The sequence below is a fragment of the Heteronotia binoei genome, chromosome 8 (genome assembly GCF_032191835.1).
Source record: "Heteronotia binoei isolate CCM8104 ecotype False Entrance Well chromosome 8, APGP_CSIRO_Hbin_v1, whole genome shotgun sequence".
NCBI classification, from domain to species: domain Eukaryota; kingdom Metazoa; phylum Chordata; class Lepidosauria; order Squamata; family Gekkonidae; genus Heteronotia; species Heteronotia binoei.
In genome coordinates, this window is record NC_083230.1 from 101,118,712 (window position 1) to 101,140,007 (window position 21,296).

General features: G+C 43.4%; 1 protein-coding gene across 1 annotated transcript in view; it reads left to right on the forward strand.

Moving 5' to 3' along the window:
- Nucleotides 1-245: 245 nt before the first annotated feature.
- DDX11 (DEAD/H-box helicase 11) overlaps nucleotides 246-21,296 on the forward strand; it is a 44,520-nt gene continuing 23,469 nt past the window's right edge. The window contains exons 1-12 of the mRNA XM_060245737.1: nucleotides 246-520; nucleotides 2,649-2,795; nucleotides 4,130-4,366; nucleotides 5,595-5,681; nucleotides 7,120-7,277; nucleotides 12,036-12,084; nucleotides 13,017-13,124; nucleotides 14,212-14,299; nucleotides 15,309-15,514; nucleotides 17,711-17,863; nucleotides 17,987-18,033; nucleotides 19,669-19,748. Coding sequence (XP_060101720.1) covers nucleotides 491-520; nucleotides 2,649-2,795; nucleotides 4,130-4,366; nucleotides 5,595-5,681; nucleotides 7,120-7,277; nucleotides 12,036-12,084; nucleotides 13,017-13,124; nucleotides 14,212-14,299; nucleotides 15,309-15,514; nucleotides 17,711-17,863; nucleotides 17,987-18,033; nucleotides 19,669-19,748 — 1,390 coding nt within the window. The 5' untranslated portion in view covers nucleotides 246-490. The remainder of the gene's footprint in view (nucleotides 521-2,648; nucleotides 2,796-4,129; nucleotides 4,367-5,594; nucleotides 5,682-7,119; nucleotides 7,278-12,035; nucleotides 12,085-13,016; nucleotides 13,125-14,211; nucleotides 14,300-15,308; nucleotides 15,515-17,710; nucleotides 17,864-17,986; nucleotides 18,034-19,668; nucleotides 19,749-21,296) is intronic.

Genomic DNA, 21,296 nt, shown 5'->3' on the forward strand with positions numbered 1-21,296 from the left:
GTATGTGATGAGATAAACAGCCCATATCCCTTATTTGAGTAAGTCAATTACAAAAAAAAAAAATTACACTGTTCTAAAAGAGCAATACGTTGGAATACTGTGGATGTATAGCTACACTCAGTGAGAGTTGGTTTCCATTTGATTCCGGAAAAGCAATGAATGAGCACGTTCTGGGAAGACGTCACTTTGAAACTGGGTCCTGATTGGATCTTGAGAGACCAGAGTCGAGCCCGGGAAGGTTCTCTCCACCAATAGGATGATGGCGCGCGCTTGAGCTTCGCGGAGAGATCTAAACGCCCGCTACGTTCTTTTCCTCTTTGCAGTTCAGCAAATTTGCTTCTTTGTCCCCCGCCCTCAGTAAGCCGGTGACGCGTGACGCAGCTCGGGAGGCGGGGCCAGCCGACTTTCACTTTGGCGCTTGTTTCGAAGGTCCTCTTGGCGGTCCTTGGAACATCAAGGGTCCTCCCCGGAGGACGAAACCCAGAGAGCGATGGCGGCCGGGAAGGGACAAACAGGTGAGGTAAGTGATGCTTGAAATTTGCGATTGATGGCGACCGTGAGAATGGCAAAGCGGCGAGCCCACTCCAGTTTCTCTTGGCTTTCTTTTATTTCTTTTCGCTGGGGAAAAAAAGCATGGATTTGGCTAGGTGGAGATAGCTGCCGAAGCCTAGAGGGGGATCTGAAATAATTGAATGAGGTCCAATAGAACATCCAGCGAAACGGAGCTTCCATGTTCAGAGGCAGTGTGTCTTTAAAAGGGATGGGCTTTAGCTTGGGTTTTGTGACCTGGTTAAAGCAGGGGTGTCAGACTCATTTGTTTGAGGGCCAGATCTGTTATAAATGAGACCTTGTTGGGCCGGGCCATGTAGCTATTTAAGATTAGGCAGCAGAGATATAAACTTTATAAAGCACACAAACAGAATTAAATATATATATTTTAAAAACTTAAAACATGCCTAAAATATTAATACTCGTTGGTCTTAAAGGTGCTTTCTTTTGTATTTCTCCCTTGGGATCCTGGGAACTGGGCAAAGTAAGCTCTTTCCTTCCTTCCCCAGAGGACTGGGGGGGGAGGAGCCTCAGCCAATAGAAGGAAGAGAGGCTTGGCTCAGTAGCTCTGCTGTAGAGTTGAGCCTGAAAAAAACAAGCTTTGCCTCCCCCCCTTCCTCCCCAAGGGAGGAGCCTCAGCTAATGGAGAAAATAGAGGTTTTGTTCTGTAACTCCTTTGCAATGGAGCAAGCCTTGCAGAGCAAACTGGAAGCAAGGTATAGGAAGAAAGAAGCAGATGACAGCCAGTTGCTCAGGGGCATGATAGGAGCCCTCCGGGGGTCTGATTCAGCCCCCAAACCGCATGTTTGACACCCCTGGCTTAAAGGCTCTCTGGGCACATCTGGTCAGATACTGTGAGAAACTGTGCTGGACCAGATGGATGTGGCAGACCTCTGCTCCCAGAGACTTAAAAGTACATGTTTTCGAAATACAATGTTTTAGGCCAGTGGCACCTTTAAGCCCCTTCTTTTGTGTGCATGCACACTTCCTCAGATACCTGAAGAACTGTGTGTGCATGCAAAAGCTTATACCTTGAATAAAACTTTGCTGGTCTTAAAGGTGCCACTGGCCTCTTAACTTTGTTCTGTTGCTTCAGACTAACATGGCTACCTACATGAATCCATGTTTCTGAAATATAATTTTTAAACCCTTATCAGCAGTTAGGATTGGTGTCTGTGGCTGAAGAATACCCCAAGCTACGTAAGTTATCCTAAAACTAAAGTTAACTTTCAGCCCTGAGACTCCTCCCTCAAAGGAGCCAGGAATAACTGTTAGAAATAATAAGCCAATAGAAGCTATCCCTTTTTTTTTGGGGGGGGGGGGGTGGAATCTGCCACTTTCAGTTCAAAGGCATGAGATGTTCCGACTCTGGTCTTCACTGTAGTTCCATCTCATCCTGTTTTGGGGTGCTTTTGCCTTTGGATTACAGAACTAGGGGAGCAGGCCTCAGCATGAAATGGGAAAGACAGACCAGAGTGGACTAGGCCTCACTCTTTTGTTGTTGGCTCTCTGGTTTCTGTTCAGAAGCATAAAAATGCCTGCTTAACTTGCCTATGGTAATATTCCCAACAAGTGGGGTCACCTAGGTAATGTAGCAAGTCCGATTTTCTCCTTGATGTGCTAAATTTTCAATGGTGAAAAGAGAAATGTGTGAGGAAGCATTCAGTGGTGAAAAGAGAGTGTGAGGAAGCATTCAAAAATACAGCTACCCAAGCCTGTTTGAAATGGAACTGCCCAGAACTCTCTCATCTCCATTTATTGGTTCGTTTGCTTGAGCTGAGGCCAGTTTAAACATGAAGCTGGCCTCATGGAATGTGGCATGGGAGTGCAGTGGCAGCCCCGCTTGGTGGCATGGTCAAATTAGACCCTGTAGAATAACTCTGAGGTGGCTTAACGGAATGAAATCCTTCGAGTTTGGCTGTTCAGCCCATAGATCTGGCTGAATTTTATTTGGACAGCTATAGCTGCAAGTGTTATAAGAGCCAGCCTTACTAGGAAACATTTCCTTATGATCCTGTAATGTTTTCCTTTTAGATTGTTTGTAAAATGATTAATATGCAGTCAATAAAGTACACATATGGGTGTATTTTATATTTCAGGAGAAAGCAGAGGAAACCCATGGAACCGCAAATATGAAATTTCCGTTTCCTTATACACCGTATCCCATTCAAGAAGAATTCATGGCTAAGCTTTATCAGGTCTTAGAAGCCGGAAAGATTGGTATATTTGAAAGCCCAACTGGGACAGTAAGTCTATATATTTTCTGTGTGGTAGAAGGAAGGAACACTTTGAGATATAGAGAAACGTAAGGAGAGCCCTGCTGGAGCATCCTGTCTCACACAATGGCCAATCAGTTCCTCTGGACTGTCGAAAACAGGGCATAGAGGCTGAGGCCTTCCCTCTATGTTGCCTCCCAGCACTGGGATTCAGAGGATTAGTGCATCCGAATGTGAAGTTTCCCTCAGTTACCATGGCTAGTAGCCATTGATAGACCTATCCTACATGGATCTCTCTAATCCCCTTTTAAAGTTGTTTATCCCTGTGGCTATTACCACATCCTCTGGCAGTGAATTCCACATTTAATCACTCTCTGTGCACAGCAGTAAAGTGGATTTGAGCCTGGTATGCAGGAGACTGAGGTGGCAGAGGTATTAGCATGGTGTAGTGGTTAAGAGCAGCAGACTCTAATTTGGAGAACCGGGTTTGATTCTCCACTCCTTCCACATGAAGCCTGCTAGGTGACCCTGGGCCAGTCACAGTACCCTTAGAACTCTCTCAACTCCACCTACCTCATCAGGTGCCTGTTGTGGGTAGAGAAAGGGAATGTAATTGTAAGCCACTTTGAGACTCCCTAGGGTAGAGAAAAATGGGGTATAAAAACCTACTCTTCTTTTTCTTCAATTCAGGCTGCAAGGAGATGATTTCAGCCTTGAATGTTCCTTTGCATTGGAAGATCCCATACCAATACTAATCTAACACAGCATGGAGTGATGTTCTGCCCCTCTCTTTGCTTGCAGAGAATTTATAACACAGGTGGAAATTCCATGTGTGATACAATCCCAACATGTGATGCAGACTACCTGTAGTCTAAAAGTGGTGCATTCCATTCTACAACCTCATTCTTCTGAATATGCAAGCCAGACTCGGTAGCAGCCAAAGACGAGGGGAGGGATGGGGAGAAACAGTGCTGGGAACAATTGCTCAGGCCCAGGTATATAGCCAGCTGGCAAGATATCTTAGTCAACGTTATTGGAAAGTTTTGCTTTATGGCATACAGGGATGCCAACTAGCAGAATTACAGCTCCTCTGCAGACTAGAGAGATCAGTTCCCCTGGAGAAAATGGATGATTTGGAGGGTAGACTCTAGGGCACTGTACTCCCCTGAGGTTCCTGTCCTCCCCAGGCTCCACCCCCCCCCCATAGCACCAGGAATTTTCCAACCTGGATCTGGCAACCTTATCCCCCTCATCCCCCACCAGTGGCCAGGGGGGACCTGGCAACCTTTGTGGCAAAACTTCTATCTTTTCTGGCTCTGCTTGGAATAAATATTTCCCTTTTAATAAATGATTATTAATTCTAGGGCAAATCTTTGAGCCTTATTTGTGGTGCTCTCACATGGCTCCGAGATTTTGAAGAAAAAAAGCGTCAAGAAGAGGCCCGGCTGCTTGCAGCTGAACTGGAAGGAAAGGATCCAACAGAGCCATCTGCAACGAGCAGCACAGAGCCTGCAAACAGCCAGGTGGCTTCAGCAGAGCCAGATTGGATCGCCCACTTCGTGCAGAAGAAGGAAGAGCGAGAAGCTGCTCACAGGCTGAAGGTAAAAACGTGTCGCTTATAGAGTACAGTAGGGTCATTCTCAAGCTGCGAGGAAACGCAGACATAAATATTTGAATAATTGAAATATTCTAGAGGGTGGAATTCAGTGATGCAAGGCGAACAGGTCCTCTTGTCTTTTTTTGCATGCCCCCCCCCCCCAGTTGAAGAAAGGCACGTCATAGGCCAAATTATGTGAAGACAGGGTGGATCTAACCATGCTGGTAACCAAAGTGGAAAGCCTTCCGCTAACTGAAGAGCCACTTAAGCTGGAGGAAGGCTGAGCAGAGTGGCTGAAATCATCCCAACATGCAGAACTCCAAGGCAGAGAGAAGATGCCCACTACACATGTGTGCTGAAACTTTCAAAACTTATGCCAGTGCTGCTGTACCCATACAAATAGGAAGGGTGTTCCTGAAGAAGCAAGGAATATAGAAAACAAACCACTCCAAAAAAGCCAAAGGTGGCAGGTTTTACCAAATATTTCATAGAATGCAGTACATATTTTGAGGTGATCCTTTCCTTACGCCAATTTTAAAAGGTTTTTTTTCTGAGATATTGCTTTACTTAATGATCTGTTACTTGCTTTAAAGACTGAATATGTAGATTCAGCCCCTGATACTTGTTTTAAAGGATGAGTATGTAGATTCAGCCCCTGATGAATAGCATCAGCAAAGATAAGGAATCAGAGATGGAAAAGCATTTTTAAAGCTCTTTTGGAATAGTTTGCCAGAAATTCTCTACCACTGGGAACAAACTGTGTTTTTTTAATCACATGTTGCAGCTTTTGCTTAAAACCTAGATCAGGGGTGCCCAATCTTTTTGAGTCTGTGGGCCCATTTGGAATTTTGAGAGGGGTGGTGAGCCCAAGTGCTTACCAGTTCTCCTGGCCCTCTAGTGGAAAACATTTTCATTGGAACGAAAGCAGCCAATAACAAGCCTTGCCTTATGCTGGCCCCACTCACTTTCAGAAGAGCTTGGTGGGCATTAAGGGAATTGCTGGCAGGCACCATGGTGCACCCGGGCATTATGTTTGGGAACCCTGACCTAGATGCAACAACAAGGACTAGGGACATGTGTAAAGAATTAAGACAGCCTAAAACTGGCCTTTGGCTGAGGTGGTGGTTCTGATATACCTGGAGTTCACAATAGAGGCGGAGGCTGCACTGCTGCTCCCGTTCAGGTTCCAGGACTTCATCGGTTAAAAATTAATGGCTGCTGCTTTTCTGCAGGAAGAGCAGATAAGAAGGAAAAAGCGAGCAGAACGACTGGAGCAGATTCGCCACAACGTGCAGTTAAAATACGCATCTAAAAGAAGGGTGAGCTGTCTGAGTCCTCAGAGATGTTGCTGTAAATCTCTAAATATCCAAAGGTAGCTGGAATGTTACAGTGCACAGGTCTCCCTAGAACTTGGAAATCAGCTTACTTGTTCATCATTTAGCATACCCTGTTTCTTGTAGGGCATAATCATAAAACTACAGTGAGGACAGCAAGCAGATAAGTTGCATCCAACCAGCATTTTCATTGATTACCTGTATAGAAAAAGTCATGTGGGGATTGGGGCTGTAGTAAGTAAGGGAAGTAGGTTGAGAGAGAATGAACAAGCTGGCAGTTTTGAATCCATTGTTATCCATCCAGTTTCAAACCCAGTACTATCCATATTGCTGCTTGGGGGGGCCAACAGTGGGAGGGCTTCTGGAGTTCTGGCGCTGCTGGTTTACTTCCTGATGGCACCTGGCTTTTGGCCATTGTGTGACATAGAGTGTTGGACTGGATGGGTCATTGGCCTGATCCAACGTGGCTTCTCACCATCCTGAGACCAAGAGCTGATCTAGTTTAGCCCTTTTTTCCTCCTCTGCGTTCTGTGGTGGATCCACAGCAGTCTGTGTCTTATGAACTGGTTGATGAACTGCATGAACTGAAGTGTCTTGGATTTGTGTGCTGAGGACTGAATGCACTGAGATAGGCAAGGCTATGGTTGTACTTCTGGGTCTGCACAGGAGAGCTTGGAACCGGTGACTTATTTGTAAGGCTATGGTTGTATTTCTGGGTCTGCACAAGAGAGCGTGTAACCAATAAGATCTTTTTCATAGCTGCATTCATTGTAAGTACACAACTACAGCAACCTAGAGAAGCTGCCTGCTGCTGTGATTTTTTGAGGGCTGGTTCCTGTAGATCTTGATATGAGCCTAGTAGCAATAGTAAAGATAACATTTCCTGGGTGTACGCTTTTGAGAGTCAAAGCTCCCTTCATCAGTTACAAGCAAGAATGGATACTTTTTATCACAGTCAGAAGTAGGGTGGGGTGAGCTTTGCAAAGAAGGGAGTTGGATGCAAAGGTGCCATGCAAAATGTAGTCAATGTGATTAGAGCAGGGGAGAAATGTTCAGGGGCTGCTCTAAGCAAGCTCATTACATTTTGCATTGTAGCTTTGTATTCCGATTCCCTTCTTTGCAACACTTCTCCCACCTTCTCACTGGGATACTTTAGCAAGGGATCTCCATTCCTCCTGGTACCTGATGAAGGGAGTTTTGACTCTCAAAATCTTATGCCTTGGAAAATCTTGTTGGTCTCTAAGGTGCGGTGGGACCTTAATTTTGCTCTTGTACTGCAGAATACCTCTGCCCACATGAAACAAAGTTCTTGAGCAGTGGATGGGAGCAGAGTGGGAAGCTTACAAGATTTCTGGGCCTCTTAAGGATGGCAAGGAGCAGATTGGGTTGAGGGTGAATGATGGCTATGTTGTGCTGATTTCAGAGGACGGAGGAGGAAGAGATAGAGCATCTGCTCCAGCTCAGCAAGGACATCTTGTCGAACCAGGGTGAGTCAGGTGGTTTGGAGCCCCTGGATCAGAATGAGGAAGATCTGATCCCCGCAGAATATGAGAGCGATGAAGAGAAGAAAGTGGGCAGCAGGTAAGGACAAGAGAGGCACAGTCTACTGATAAGGTGTGCCTTTCTTTGGAAGTTGAAGCAGCATCTCTTTCTTGATGCTGGGCAATCCCTCCTTAGGGCATCCGTTGGACCAGGCTGGGGTCAGAAATAGCTTCCTTTCTGAGGACTTCCGGGGTTGGAAAATGCCGAGCTGAATTGCTTCTCAGAAGGGGAGCAGGCTGGGGCTTCTGTTCGGGGTAGTGGAAGGCAATTTAATGCCTACTGCCTACTTTTCTCAGTCAGAGATCAGTCCAAGATATGCACAGGAAACTCTTGAGGAGATTTACCTTGGCTAAAAGGGAGTCCCGGGGGGGGGGTGTCTCCGGAGACGAGTTGCATATTCATCATCTGCAGAAGTTTCCAGAGTCATTTATTTGACATAAGCTCGACAGGATCCTAACCTTCTTTGAGACTGCTAAACATCTAAAGCTATACAAGACCGGTGTTGGATCTGGATAACTGCAGAAAAAGGTACTGATGACTATCTTCATTCTGGGACTATTTAAAGTTAAACAAAATAAAATCAGAAGGTGGGAAATAGAGATTCAGAAAGCTTGAAAGAAGAAGAGGAGAAGGGGCAAAATTTGAATGTTGTAAATTTAAAGGACAGTGCTAAAAAGTTGAAAGGAATTTATTGTTTTGTCTACTTGCCGTTTTGGTGAAAAAGCCCCTTTGTCACAAATTTGCAGCTCTCACAGTCAACACAGGAAATACGTCAAACATCGCAAGATCTTTTTACCAGTGAAAACGGGATTTGGTGGCAAGAAAAGCAGGAAGTGTCGGATGGAAAAGGGAAATCATTGAAGCAGCTAGCCTACTCTAGGACTATAATATAATAGAAAAACATTGGTGGCCATTGCTATGGGGTCAAAATTTAAACAAAGTTTTTAAAGTGTTCGGGACATTAAAAATTGATGAAGCTAACAGTGGTGACAATTATAAGGTAAATACTATTGGACATTATCGCTGATAATTATTTTAGAAGCCTTTTGAAGGAAATTTTTTTTAAAGGGAAGCAGAAAGTCGCGACTGCCATTTTGGAAGAAATAAAAACTTCAAAAATTAATATCTAAGCCCAGGAGGTTCTGAGGACGGCAAAATTAGGCTTGTTGAAAAGGGCAAGCCTTACTCTATCAAATCTGATAGTTTAAATTTAATTTGGAGAGGTCAACATTTTTGGTGTTTTTTTAAATGTCAGAGCATAAGTTAACCCGTGCAAGGACTGCCTCAATGGAGAAAATGCAAGAGCAATTAGAAACAATGGAAGCCAGGATGATGAAAGGGATGAGAGACATGATAACTGCTTCTAAAAAAGAAATTAGAAAAGACATTGAAGAGCTAGGGAAAGATATAGAAGATCTCAGAAATGAGACTGTGGTAACATCAAAGAAAGTGCAAGAGGTGGAAGAGAGAGTGAAAGCACATGATTCCACCTTGCTAAAAATGCAACAAAAGGTGGCAATTCATGACTGCAAATCGATGGAAACCCAGATATGTCTGAGAGGAGTACCTGAGGATGAAGAAACTGATTTGAAAGGATATATAATAAGAATAATTGCAGAATTTTTGGAGGAAGATCCTGAAGGAACTAGAAGCATGGATGACTATATGTATAGAGTGAACTCACTATATGCCAAGAAAAATAATCTACCAAGAGATGTGGTTATAAGATATATGACAAAAGAAATAGTGGGAGAAAACTTGCATAAAATTTTTGAAAAGACATTGATAGTGGGAGGCAGCAGAGTAAGAATCATGAAAGAATTGCCAAGACAAGTGATAAATGACAGAAAAGCATACAAAAAATTGACAGAAAAACTACGTGACAATTAAATGAGGTATAGATGGATAATACTTGAAGGTCTGAGCTTTGAGCTGCAAGGAAAAAGGATTACAATTACAAGCGCACAGAAACTGCGTAGGTTTTATGAAGAACATAAAGAATTTGCACCATGATGGATTACAAATTATTATCTTGGAATGTAAATGGACTAAATTCACCACAAAAAAGAAAGGCAACGTTTCATTGGATTAAAAAGCAAAATTGTAATATAGTTTGTTTACAAGAAGAGCATATCAAACAAAAAGGATTACAAATTTTTATGGAATAAACAACTGGGACTAGAACTTTATTCATTGGCTGAACAGAAGAAAAGGGGAGTGATTTTCTATATTAAACAAGAATTGGAGCCGAAATTAGTGCTTAAAGATAAAGATGGAAGATTTGTAGCGATAGAAATAATATTAAATGCAAAAAAACTGTTGGTTTTGGGATTGTATGCACCAAATGGTGCAGAGGATTCTTTTTTAAAAGGCATTATACAACAATTTGATGGGGGACTTTAATGGAACAATTACGAACACACTGGATAGGTCTGAGGGTAAAAAAAATAATAAGGAAGGAAAATTGCCAAAGTCTTTTTTTGAATTGGTCAAACAAGAAAATGTGGAGGATATATGGAGGAAATTTAATCCTGAAGTGCGGGACTATACCTTTTTTTTCAGCAAGATATAAAACTTTTCCAGAATTGACATGTTGTGGGGCACTAAAGACTTAGGCCTTATAACAAAGAAAATAGGGATTTTACCTAAAATTGGGGCTGACCATAACCCAATAATGTGGATTACAAAATTGTCTAAGAAGTTGAGAAGATGGAGATTGAATGAAGATTTGCTACAGAATAAAGAAATAGTGACATCTTTAGAAAATAAAACTAAAGCTTTCTTCCAAATAAACGATAAAGAGGATATAGAATTTCAGACGGTCTGGGATGCTTATAAAGCAGTAATGAGAGGAATATTGATTACATTGAATAACAAAGATAAGAGGGCAAAAGAAAAACAGATGTTGGACATTCAAAATGAAATAAAGAAAAAAGAAGGGGAACTGAGAAAAAGGCCAGGGAAAAAGAAAATTATAAGGAAGATTACAATATTACAAACGCAAACGAGACATTTGTTAAATAAAGAACTGGAATGGAAGCTGAAAAGATTGTAGCAGAAATCTTTCGAGGGAACAAACAAACCCAGAAAATATTTGGCCTGGCAACTGAAGAAAAAGAGAGAAAGTAAAATTATTAATAAAATTGTGCTGGATGGAAGAGAGGTGGTAGATCAAGAAAGAATAAAAAGAGAATTCTTTATGCCAAGTTATTTAAAGGTGTTAAAATAAGGAAAGAAAAGATGGATGAGTACTTACAAAAGATAAAAATAGCACCCTTAGCAGAAAATATGCAAAAAGTTTTGAATGATCCAATTGAAAAAATAGAAATTGAAGCAGCAATTAATGCAATGAAAAATGGAAAAGCACCTGGGCCAGATGGATATACAGCTAAATTTTTTAAAACCCTCAAAGAGGACTTAATCCCAAAACTTCAGAAATTGATGAATATGATAAGAACAAAAGGGAAAATACCAAATATGTGGGAGGAAATTTGGCTGGCACGCTTATATGTATTATGGGGAAAAAAAGATAGACGGCTTTTTCTCTCACCATTATATAAGAAACAGCTTGCTAAATACATGGATGAAATATAAGAAATATGGAGATGAGAGAAAACCGTTATGGATAGTGCCAGCCTAAGTGATAAACATAACAGCTGAGACGGGTGAAGAAAAGTGGTTGTCATATAATCAAGTATTAAAAATACAAAGTGGCAAAACAGAATTGAAAACCGCTGAAGAGCTGAATAATAAATATGATTGGTTTCAAATGCAACAAATAAAGAGCTTGGTGGAGAATGACATTAAAACTGAAGGAATAAGAAAAGAGCAAACAGAAATGGAAAAAGTTCTGCTTGGAGACAACGAAAAATTAATTTCAAAATTATATAAATTACTTTTAAGATGGTCTACGGAAGATGAAGTAGTGAAATCTCAAATGATTAAGTTGGCAATTAATGTAAATAAAGAAATACAGATGGAAACTTGGGAATATTTGTGGAAGAACTCTATGAAGCTTTCGACGTGTCATAGTATTAAAGAGAACTGTTTTAAAATGATGTATAGATGGTATATGACTCCTAAGAAATTGACAAAGATGAATAATAAGATGCCAGACATGTTGGAAATGTAAAAAAAAACATGAAGGTTCTTTCTACCATATGTGGTGGACTTGTGAAAGAGCAAAAAAGTATTGGCAGATGATTCAACAAGAAATTTCTAGGATCTTGGGATATGAATTTAAGAAAGTTGCAGAGACTTTTCTGTTGGGATTACAAATGGAAAAATTTCCAAAAGAAGATAGAACTATAATTTGGTACTTGCTTTCAGCTGTTAGGACATTATATGCGCAGTTGTGGAAGCAAGAAAAAATACCAGAGAAATGGGATTGGATTGTAAAAGTTATGACATGGAGTGAAATGGACAAATTAACAAGAATTTGAAGAGACTATGATTTAGAAGTTTTTAAGATGGAGTGGAAAAAGTTCAGAAGATATGTAGAAAAAGAGTGGAAAGTAAAAGGACATTGAACCATTTTTGATAATGATTAAGTCTTAGAAAAAAGAAGAATATTAATTTTTGTTTTTATTAGTTAAGGGTACCTTTAAACATTAGTACTTTAAGTAAATAACACCGGGGGGGAGGGTCAAGTAATGGGGGGAGGAGTGGGTAGAAAGTAATATATGGGATAGATAAAAGAAGTTATTAATGATGCAAGAAATATAATTTGTTACCATATGTTACCAAATAAAATTGTTTTAACCATAGAAATAGCTTCCTTTCTGTTTTCTCTCCTAGATTAAGTGACGAAGAAGATGATGATCTTGAAGAAGAACATGTAACTAAGGTAAGGTCTGAAGGAACGTCTCTTTATGGCTCCAGCCTGCACAAATATGGAGTTAGGGCTAAGAACAGCTCTGCAAAATTATACACAGGGAAATGCCCTGAAATAGGTGTGTGAGTTCCTCACTTTCCCCCTCCAGCCATGTTTATGTAGTGCTACAACGCTCACTCCTGAGGCTAGGCTGTGTGTGCATCCTAGAAAATAACAGTTACTTCAACAGGAGGTGATGGCAGCTACAAGCATAGATGGTTTCAAGAGGGAATTGGATACACATCTGGAGCATAGGTCCATCAATGGCTATTAGCCACAAGGTATAGATGGAACTGTCTGGGGCAGTGATGCTCTGTGTTCTTGGTGCTTGGGGGGAAGCAACAGTGGGAGGGCTTCTAGTGTCCTAGCCCCACTAGTGGACCTCCTGATGGCACCTGGGGTTTTTTTGGCCACTGTGTGACACAGAGTGTTGGACTGGATGGGCCATTGACTTGATCCAATATGGCTTCTCTTATGTTTAACCCAGACTGAACTGCTTGCTCTCGGAGCCAAGTACAGGTGATAGTTTCAGGTGGGAAGCTGTGTTCATCTGTAGCAACGTAAGAGTGTTACCTCTGAAACCAACACAGTTTCCATGGTAGAAGCTTTTGAGAATCTAAGCTGCCTGGAAATCTTGTTGGTGTCTAAGGTTCTGCTGGGCTCAGATCTTGCTCAAGTACAGGTGAAAACCTCTTGCTTAGGTTTCGAAGGCTGATCAGGAGCCGGCTTCAGAAAACTTCAGGAGGTCGTATTTGTTAGGCAGCTGCTGCGAATGCCTTTCTGTCCCCATGTTGCTTCCAAAACATAATTTCTGCATTACTATAGTAGCCAGTGTGTCTCAGAATGAACAGCTGTGAGCAGGTTTGTGTTTCCCTTTGAATTTCTTTTTTGTCTCTGTTTCCCAGATCTACTACTGCAGTCGGACACATTCCCAGCTGGCTCAGTTTGTGCATGAAGTTCAGAAGAGCCCCTTTGGCAAGGAGACCCAGCTGGTGTCCTTGGGATCTAGGCAGGTATGCAGCTCCGTGACCTTCCACAAAAGGAGCTCAGAAACTGCTTAGGATGAAACTGTATGGGACACCGGACAAGATCCTGCACCCAAAAACATTAACTGGGCGCCTAGTTTTACCTTCCTTTCCCTGTAATATTAGGGAGACATGTTATCATGTTGTGTACAAACACATGTGCTCAGCAGCCAATAGCATGGTGAGGGGCTAGGGAAACAAATCCTTTTGTGAGTTCATTTTGATTCCACCCCTGGACCTCCCAACTTAGAAATTTGTTTACTTCATTTATCACCCGCCTTTCTCAGTGACACTCGAGACAGATTATAAAACAGAAGACAGTTCATTTAGACATTTAATGAGCAGTGGAATACTGCTAGGACTACAGAATCAGAAAACAATCCAAAGAGAAAGCTGCCCAAAGCATGACATAGTGTAAACAACCCAGAGAGTGCATTACAAAGGTCAAAGACAGTGCAGTAAATGCAAGCTGTTATATAAAATAAATATTGTAACAGACTGCAATCCTGTTCCCTTATAAAAGTGCCCCTCCAGACGATTCCATTATACTGCAGTTCTAATCCTTTTATAAAGATGCCCACCTTAACATCTGTTTTGCGCATTCTGTGGAATGACAGAAACATGGAAACCTTCCTCAGGCAGGCCACTCCACAAAGTGAGAGCCACTCTGGAGAATGCTCATGAAAGACATAAGTTGCAGTGAAAATTAAGAGTTCAAGCAGTCATTTTCATAGTGAAAAACTGGCAAAAGGTTAGGTAATACAGTCATTTTGTTGTTGTTTATTGGCTCTTATATATTCCAGGATGCAAACTGAGATTTTATTTAAAAAGAAAGGAGTTTGGCAGTATCTCTGGGAAGCCAACCAGCGTGCCAGAGATCAGCCTCCCAGGACGGTGTGATGCTTATTTGACGTCTGCAGTGCCACAGCCTTCATTTTGGCTTTGCAGATCTGCAGAGATTAATGGAATTTTAGAACACAGAATAATTCCTGGGGCCCGTTCTGAGCCATGTAGGAGGGGATGCATTTAAATATGTCTTAGTCAACTGGTCTCTGCTTTCATGCTTCTGTCTCAGAACCTGTGTGTGAACGAGGAGGTGCGACGCCTGGGAGTTGTTCAGCTTATCAATGATCGTTGCATGGAGATGCAGAAGAATAAACACGGTATGATGAAGTTTGGGTGCATAGGGGAGCAGGGAGAGTCAGACTCTTGGTCTGTCCAGATCTATGTTCTCCGCTTTGACTGGCCACAGCTCTCTGGGGTCTTGGGTGGAGGGCTTTCATATCACATATTTATCTGATCATTTTTAAATAGGTGATGCCAGGGATTGAATTGGGGAGCTTCTGCATGCATAACAGATGCTCTACCGCTAAGCAGTATAGTGCTTCCCTTACATGAAGCTGCCTTTATTGAGTCATACTATTGGCCTTTCAAGAGTATTTCAGTATTGCAGCAGCTGACAGCAGCTTTCCACAATCTGTGGTCAAGATCTTTTCCTTTACCTCTTATCTCATCCTGGAGGTGTTGGGGATTGAGCTTAGGACCTTCTACATGCAAAGGAAATGTCTACAACTGAACCACAGCCCCTCAACGACCCTCTTCCCTAAATCCATGGAGTCACATCTGATGATGATATTGGATTTATATCCCGCCCTCCACTCTGAATCTCAGAGACTCAGAGTGGCTTACAATCTCTTATATCTTCTCCCCTCAAAACAGACACCTTGTGAGGTGGGTGGGGCTGAGAGGGCTCTCACAGCAGCTGACCTTTCAAGAACAACTACGAGAGCTGTGGCTGACCCAAGGCCATTCCAGCAACTGCAAGTGGAGGAGTGGGGAATCAAACCCGGTTCTCCCAGATAAGAGTCTGCACACTTAACCACTATACCAAACTGGCTCTGTTCATATTCCTCTCTTACTTATCCAAATCTTCCATTGCTTATCTGAATTCAGGTCATGAGCTCCACGTTTGGGACGGGGCAAGATCCTGGTCGTATCTGCCTTTTTAAAATGCCAGAAGTGCACATGATGCTTTAAGATGAATAAAAGACAGGGCCCTTGTCTCAACCCAGGGGTGTGTGTGTGTATTTGATGTTGCTGTGTGATTACTTGTGCTTTTTTTTTTAATTGTTGTCTCTTATAGCTTCTTCCCTCTGATTTCTTTGCCTTCAGAGAAAAAGAGCATAGAAGAGGAGGCAGAGAGGAAGAAAAGACGCCTGAGTCGGGCAGCATGCCCATTTTACTCATATGAACACATGCAGTTTCTTCGGGATGAGGTTTTGGTGGAGGTGAAAGATATTGAGGAGCTGGTGGCCCTGGGGAAGGAAGCCAAAGCCTGTCCGTACTACGGAAGCCGCTTTGCCATTCCGGCTGCTCAGGTAGCCCTGGTGCTGGAGGGGGATTGATCTCTAGTGCTTGAAAAATGTGATCTTGAGATTAGCTCTGAGCAACATTTAAAATCCCCATCCCTGTTATGAGAAAGAGAGAGAGAGCTCCAGAATAACTCGGAATATGCAAACTCAAACTGCAAGCTGAAAAGGCCAAGGAGACGTTTCACTGGGAATGTTCTTCCCATCCTTGCAGGGCAGTGCCCTAACCTGGATAGCATAGCCCAGTCTCGTCAGATCTCAGAAGCAAATCAGGCCTTGGCTCATATTTGAAACGCCAACCTCCAAGAAATACCGGAGTCATGACACAGAGGCGGGGCAATGACAAACCACCTCTGAAACATCTCTTGCCTTAAAACCAGGTCTAGCTCACCACCTAGTGGTGGATAACGCTAAAAGAGCTATGACTTGTGGCTGTCAGGCAATCTTAGGATCTCCCGGCTATACTACACACAATGCCATAGGATGATGATAGAAATAATGCAGTGGTCTTCAACCTTTCCAGATCTGAGACCTATCTGTAGTCCACAAGTGGCAGGATAAGATCCACCAAGCTGCAAACATTTAACAAGAAGAGGATAATCCCAACTATAAAAACTTGCTTATGCTAAAGACAGTATCTTTCCACTGCTGAATAGGCTTGGCCCACTGTTGCTCCTTTAGGCATGCATCCAAAGCCACCCAGGAGGGTGGAGGCCCCTTGCTCTCCACTGGCAAGTGCCAGCCACTGGCAGCAGGAGGGTTGTGTGTGTGTGTGTGTGCAGCATCCTAGGAGAGAAATTAAAAAGTTATAGAGTTACTGGAGATGAGTAGAGCTAATCAGAAGTGGAAAGGGTAGCTCTAGGAATTGCTGGAAACTCTTTGGTAAAACAATAATTTTTTTTTCACCCTAGTTGGCAACAGGTCCAGCCCAAATACAGGTGCCTGTGACCGATGGGAGGGTCTTGACCCATGCTCAAAGACCATCACTGTAGAGGAATCGCTTGCTGTTTCTGCTTGCGTGTCTCTCTCTTAGGAAGTCTTTTCACACATCAGATCCCGTAGGCACATAAGAATGCTCATCAGGAAGCCCAGATGGACGGAGAGGCCTGCTGAGCGCATTTTCAGAGACTAGTTTGTCCCTACTTGTTCATCCTCAAGCTTACATCTGGAAACCCGTAAAGTGCAAAGTGGCTCTCGTTCTGCTTTCTACCAGGAATCTCTCAATTTAACACATAATTGACAGGTTTTCCCCTGTCCTTTGTAGAGAGAGAGAGGAAACTTTCAAAGGCTGAGCTTTCATGGGCATGAAAGCTTATACTCAGAATTAAACTTCATTGGTCTTAAAGGTGCTACTGGGTTCAAACGTTGTTCTGTTCCAGTTGCTCCTGACAGGTCCCTGAAGAGGCAGCATGTTACACAGGCATCCCTTGGTTCTCCTGCATACCCTCACTCCCTTCCCCACCCCCCCGGAAAGTGCACATGGTACTTTTGAATTCCTGAGACTCATAGCATTTGGTGCTTCACCCACCCGCTGGCTGAGGTTAGGGATGTTGCTTCAATAGATAGCTGGCCTTTGCCCTAGGACTGGGAAGGGGCCAGTTCATGGAGTTGGTAGGGACCTCCAGGGCCATCCAGTCCAATTCCCTATAACAGGGGTGGCCAAACTGCGGTTTGGGAACCACATGTGGCTCTTGAAGCCCCCACTATCCCATCAGCTGGCTTGGAGAAGGCATTTCTCTCTTTAAATCACTTCACCAAGCCAAGCCAGCTGGCAGCTTGAATGCATTTAACGTTAAAGTTGCTCTTTCCACTTTTCCCTTTTCCATCTATCTGCCTTCCTTCCTGTCTAGTGGCTCTCAAATATCTGACATTCATGTCTTGCGGTTCTCAAAAATCTGACATTTATTCTTTGTGGCTCTTAAGCAAGTTTGGCAACCCCTGCCCTGTGATTAATGCTTCCATGAGTTTTGAAGCAGGAGGAATTTTGAGAATTCACCCCTCTCCTTGGACAAGGGAGCATCATTCTTCATTCAGCAGGTGGAAGCTATTCCTGAAGCATAGATGCTGGTGAGATGCTCTCAGTGTCTGGGGAGCTTACTCTATGAAGGATAAGGCAGATGACACAAGGAAAATAAGACCCAAAGGGAAGATTACTGTGTGTTTGAGGGGCTCACGGCAACTGTAAAGTCTGCTTCTCTCCCTCAGTTGGTTGTGTTGCCTTATCAAATGCTTCTGCACGAAGCCACCAGAAACGCATCCGGAATCAAACTGAAGGATCAAGTGGTGGTCATTGATGAAGCCCACAACCTGATAGATACCATTACCTGCATCTACAGCGCTCAGGTTCACGGTTCTCAGGTGAGTCCACCCGGACAGCCTCCGCTATAACTTTTTGCAAGAGAATCTTCAGATTGGCCAAGGTGGGGTTTTGGCAAATTGCTTTAACTCCAGTTTTTTGTTTTGTTTTGTTTTCCATCATAGCTGTGCTGTGCCCATTCCCAGCTCTCTCAGTACATGGAACGGTACAGGTGAGGATATTCCCAGCTAAGTTGCACTTCCCCAAGAAGCCTTTCCCATGGTAGCAGTAAGGCATTCTGGTATTGTGCATCTTTCAGCCTCCTGGGGTGGGGAGAGGCAGAATGTCCATAATAAAATAGGTAACTTAGCATGTCCCTTGTCATGCTTAACCTCAGGTTTTGCCCTTTTCCTACCTTTTCTTTAAAAACAACACACAGCTGTTAACTCTGTTTGCTAGACTGCCTTCCTTCATTGTTAAGGGATTACAAAGTGAAGACTCTTCCAAGTTTGCTTTTATTAAACCAGTTTTTATACTGAGTGCTGCTTTTTAATTTAAATGGGGGGAAAAACAGAACAAAAGCATTTTCCGTGGTTGCGTGGGCACTTCCAGAGGAGCACAAACTGAGGTATTATCACTTCTTGGATTAAAAACACTTGGATTTTTGCACCAAATTGAAAATTCCATATAAAGACACACTGTGGTTTGTATGACCCCTTTGAAAGGTGGGTCTGTATTATCCCCAAATTGCAGATAAGGATAAGTTATCCTTTGGACAACACAGGGAGGTGCGGTGGCCATTTTTCTGTGGCTTCATTCTGTGGTAAGATTGAAAGGCCTGGCACCATGTGGAGCTGGGACATTGATGTGTTTTCTTCCTGCTCAAACTTATTTATACAGTGCTGGGCTCTTTAATGGTTTACAGCTGAGCAGCTAGATTTGAATCTGCTATCACAAGAGACCAACAAGATTGGGGGGGGGGGGGGGTAGAAGCTTTTGAGAGGCAAAGCTGCCTTCGTCAGAACTTTGCCTCTCAAAAGCTTATAACCCCCCCCCCCCCAAAAAAAAAATCTTGTTGGTCTTTAAGGAGCTACTGGACTTGAACCTAACTGTTCCAGGACTTTTTTGTAGCAGGAACTTCTTTGCATATTAGGCCACACACCCCTGATGTAGCCAATCCTCCAAGAGCTTACAGGACTCTTCTTACAGGGCCTACGGTAAGCTCCAGGAGGATTGGCTACAACAGGGATGTGTGACTTAATATGCAAAGGAGTTTCTGCTACAAAAAAAGCCCCTGAACTGTTCTACTGCAGACCACTGTGGCTCCCTTCTGGAACTGTTTCACAGCAGTGTCATCTCTCTGACTTTCCTCCCAACACTTCCTCTGATAAGCTCGGGACTCTGTACACAGCTCTTCCGTGTTTTGCCCACACAACAGCCCTGTCTGGTAGGTAAGGTTGAGCATGGATAATACTGCCCCAGTTGGCCTTGCGGTGACTAGAGATTTGAACCAGACTCCCCTGGCTCGTCATCCATAAGTCTAACCAAGATGGAGCCATAAAAAAACCTGGTTATCTTGTGGTGCTGCCTAAAAGAGGTGTTGACTACCTCTTGGCGTGGCTGGATTTGAACTGGGGACTGCCTGGTTCCATAGTTCATATTCTTTGCCCATTCCCTGTGTCTTCCATCAGTAAGTTCTAATCAGAATTGTCAGTAAAGATGGTATTACACCAGTAAGCCATTATTTGCCAGTGGTGTAACACGCTCTTAATGTGCCCTAGCAGTTCTCCCATCCAGCCCAGAAATAGGGAGGGGTCCCAGACCGGGCATGGTTTGACTGTATAGCCTTTTGTTCTCTCTTTCGTAGAAAACGCCTGAAAGCAAAGAACCTGATGTACATTAAACAGATTCTGTTCTTGCTGGAGAAGTTTGTAGCTGTCCTTGGAGGTAAGGATTAGTTGAGGTCTGCTAACTCCCACCTGGCCAGGAGCTGATCTGTCTTGTTTTTAGCACCATCACCTTCCCTCAGAGGTACTCCATACATTTTTGGGCTTCAAGCAGTATCACATTCTGAGATGCAGAGGGATTACCTTGTGGTAGGAAAAGCTATGATTTGGTTTGATTGCTCTGGGAGCCTCTGCATTTCCTTGACTGAGCAAGGCAGATCAGTGGATTTGAGAAAGGCAGAGCAGGGCATGAACAGATGGGATGCATTCTTACTACCTGGCCTTATGTCACCCCTTCCCCCATTCCAGTTCTACCTGGACAACATCATCTTCAGTATCTCCCTTAATTCTTCAGCTTAATAATTAACTATTCTATCTGGTTGGCTGCGGTGGGGTTGCAGAGGCAGGGGAAAGTGAGGGGACAGCTCGGCTCTTGAGCAAAGTGAGTGGTAGATTCCAAGAAGCTCAGATACAGAAATCGAGGTTCTTTATATTGGGTGTTGCTTTTTACACCCTCAAGGGAGGATCTGGTTCCAAATAAGCTGACCAGTCCCAATGGACTTTCCCTTCTTTGATCAGAGAAACCTTCCTTTCCTGGAAATTCTGGCAAGTGAGGATCTTAGGCAAATTAGATGTAACCTGACAACCAGGGCTTTTTTTGTAGCAGGAACTCCTTTGCTTATTAGGCCACACATCCTGATGTAGCCCATCCGCCTGGAGCTTACAGGAAAACCTGTACTAAGAGCCCTGTAAGCTCTTGGGGGATGGGCTACATCAGGATGTGTGGCCTAATAAGCAAAGGAGTTCCTGCTACAAAAAAAGCCCTGCTGACAACAGCTGTGTAGGCTTCTCCCTCTTAGCCTTGGCATTGCTGTTTCACAGCTGTTTTCCACTCCCCTCAGTCTCCACTAACTCACAAGACTCTTTTCCTGCCACCTCTGGCTCCGCCTCCTTTCAGCCACTCCTCCATTCCTGTGGTCAAGTTTCCGCACCCACTTCTTACCACCCTTTCACTGCCAGACTTGAGTTCCTTCAGCTTTCTGGGTTTTCCCTCTAAAGCAGGGTTGTCGAACTCATTTGTTATGAGGGCTGGATCTGACATAAATGAGACTTTGTTGGGCTGGACCATGTTGAGTTGGGCCGAGCCATGTTAGGCTGGGCCACGTACATACCTATTTAAGATTAGGTAGCAGAGGTATAAACTTTATAAAGGACACAAATATAATTAAATATATATTTTTAAAAAACTTAAAACATGCTTAAAACATTAGCACTTGTGGGTCTTAAAGGTGCTTTCTTTGTATTTCTCCCATGGGATCCAGGGAACTGAGCAAAGGAAGCTCTGGCTCTTTTTCCCCAGGGGATCAGGAGGGGGAGGAGCCTCAACCGATAGAAGGAAGAGAGGCTTGGGCTCAGTAGCTTTGCTGTGCAATTGAGAGAACCTGGCAAAGCAAGCTTTCCATCGTCCCCTTCCACCCCAAGGGAGGAGCCTCAGCCAAAGGAGAAAATAGAGGTTTTGCTCTATGTAACTCCTTTGCGATTGAGCAAG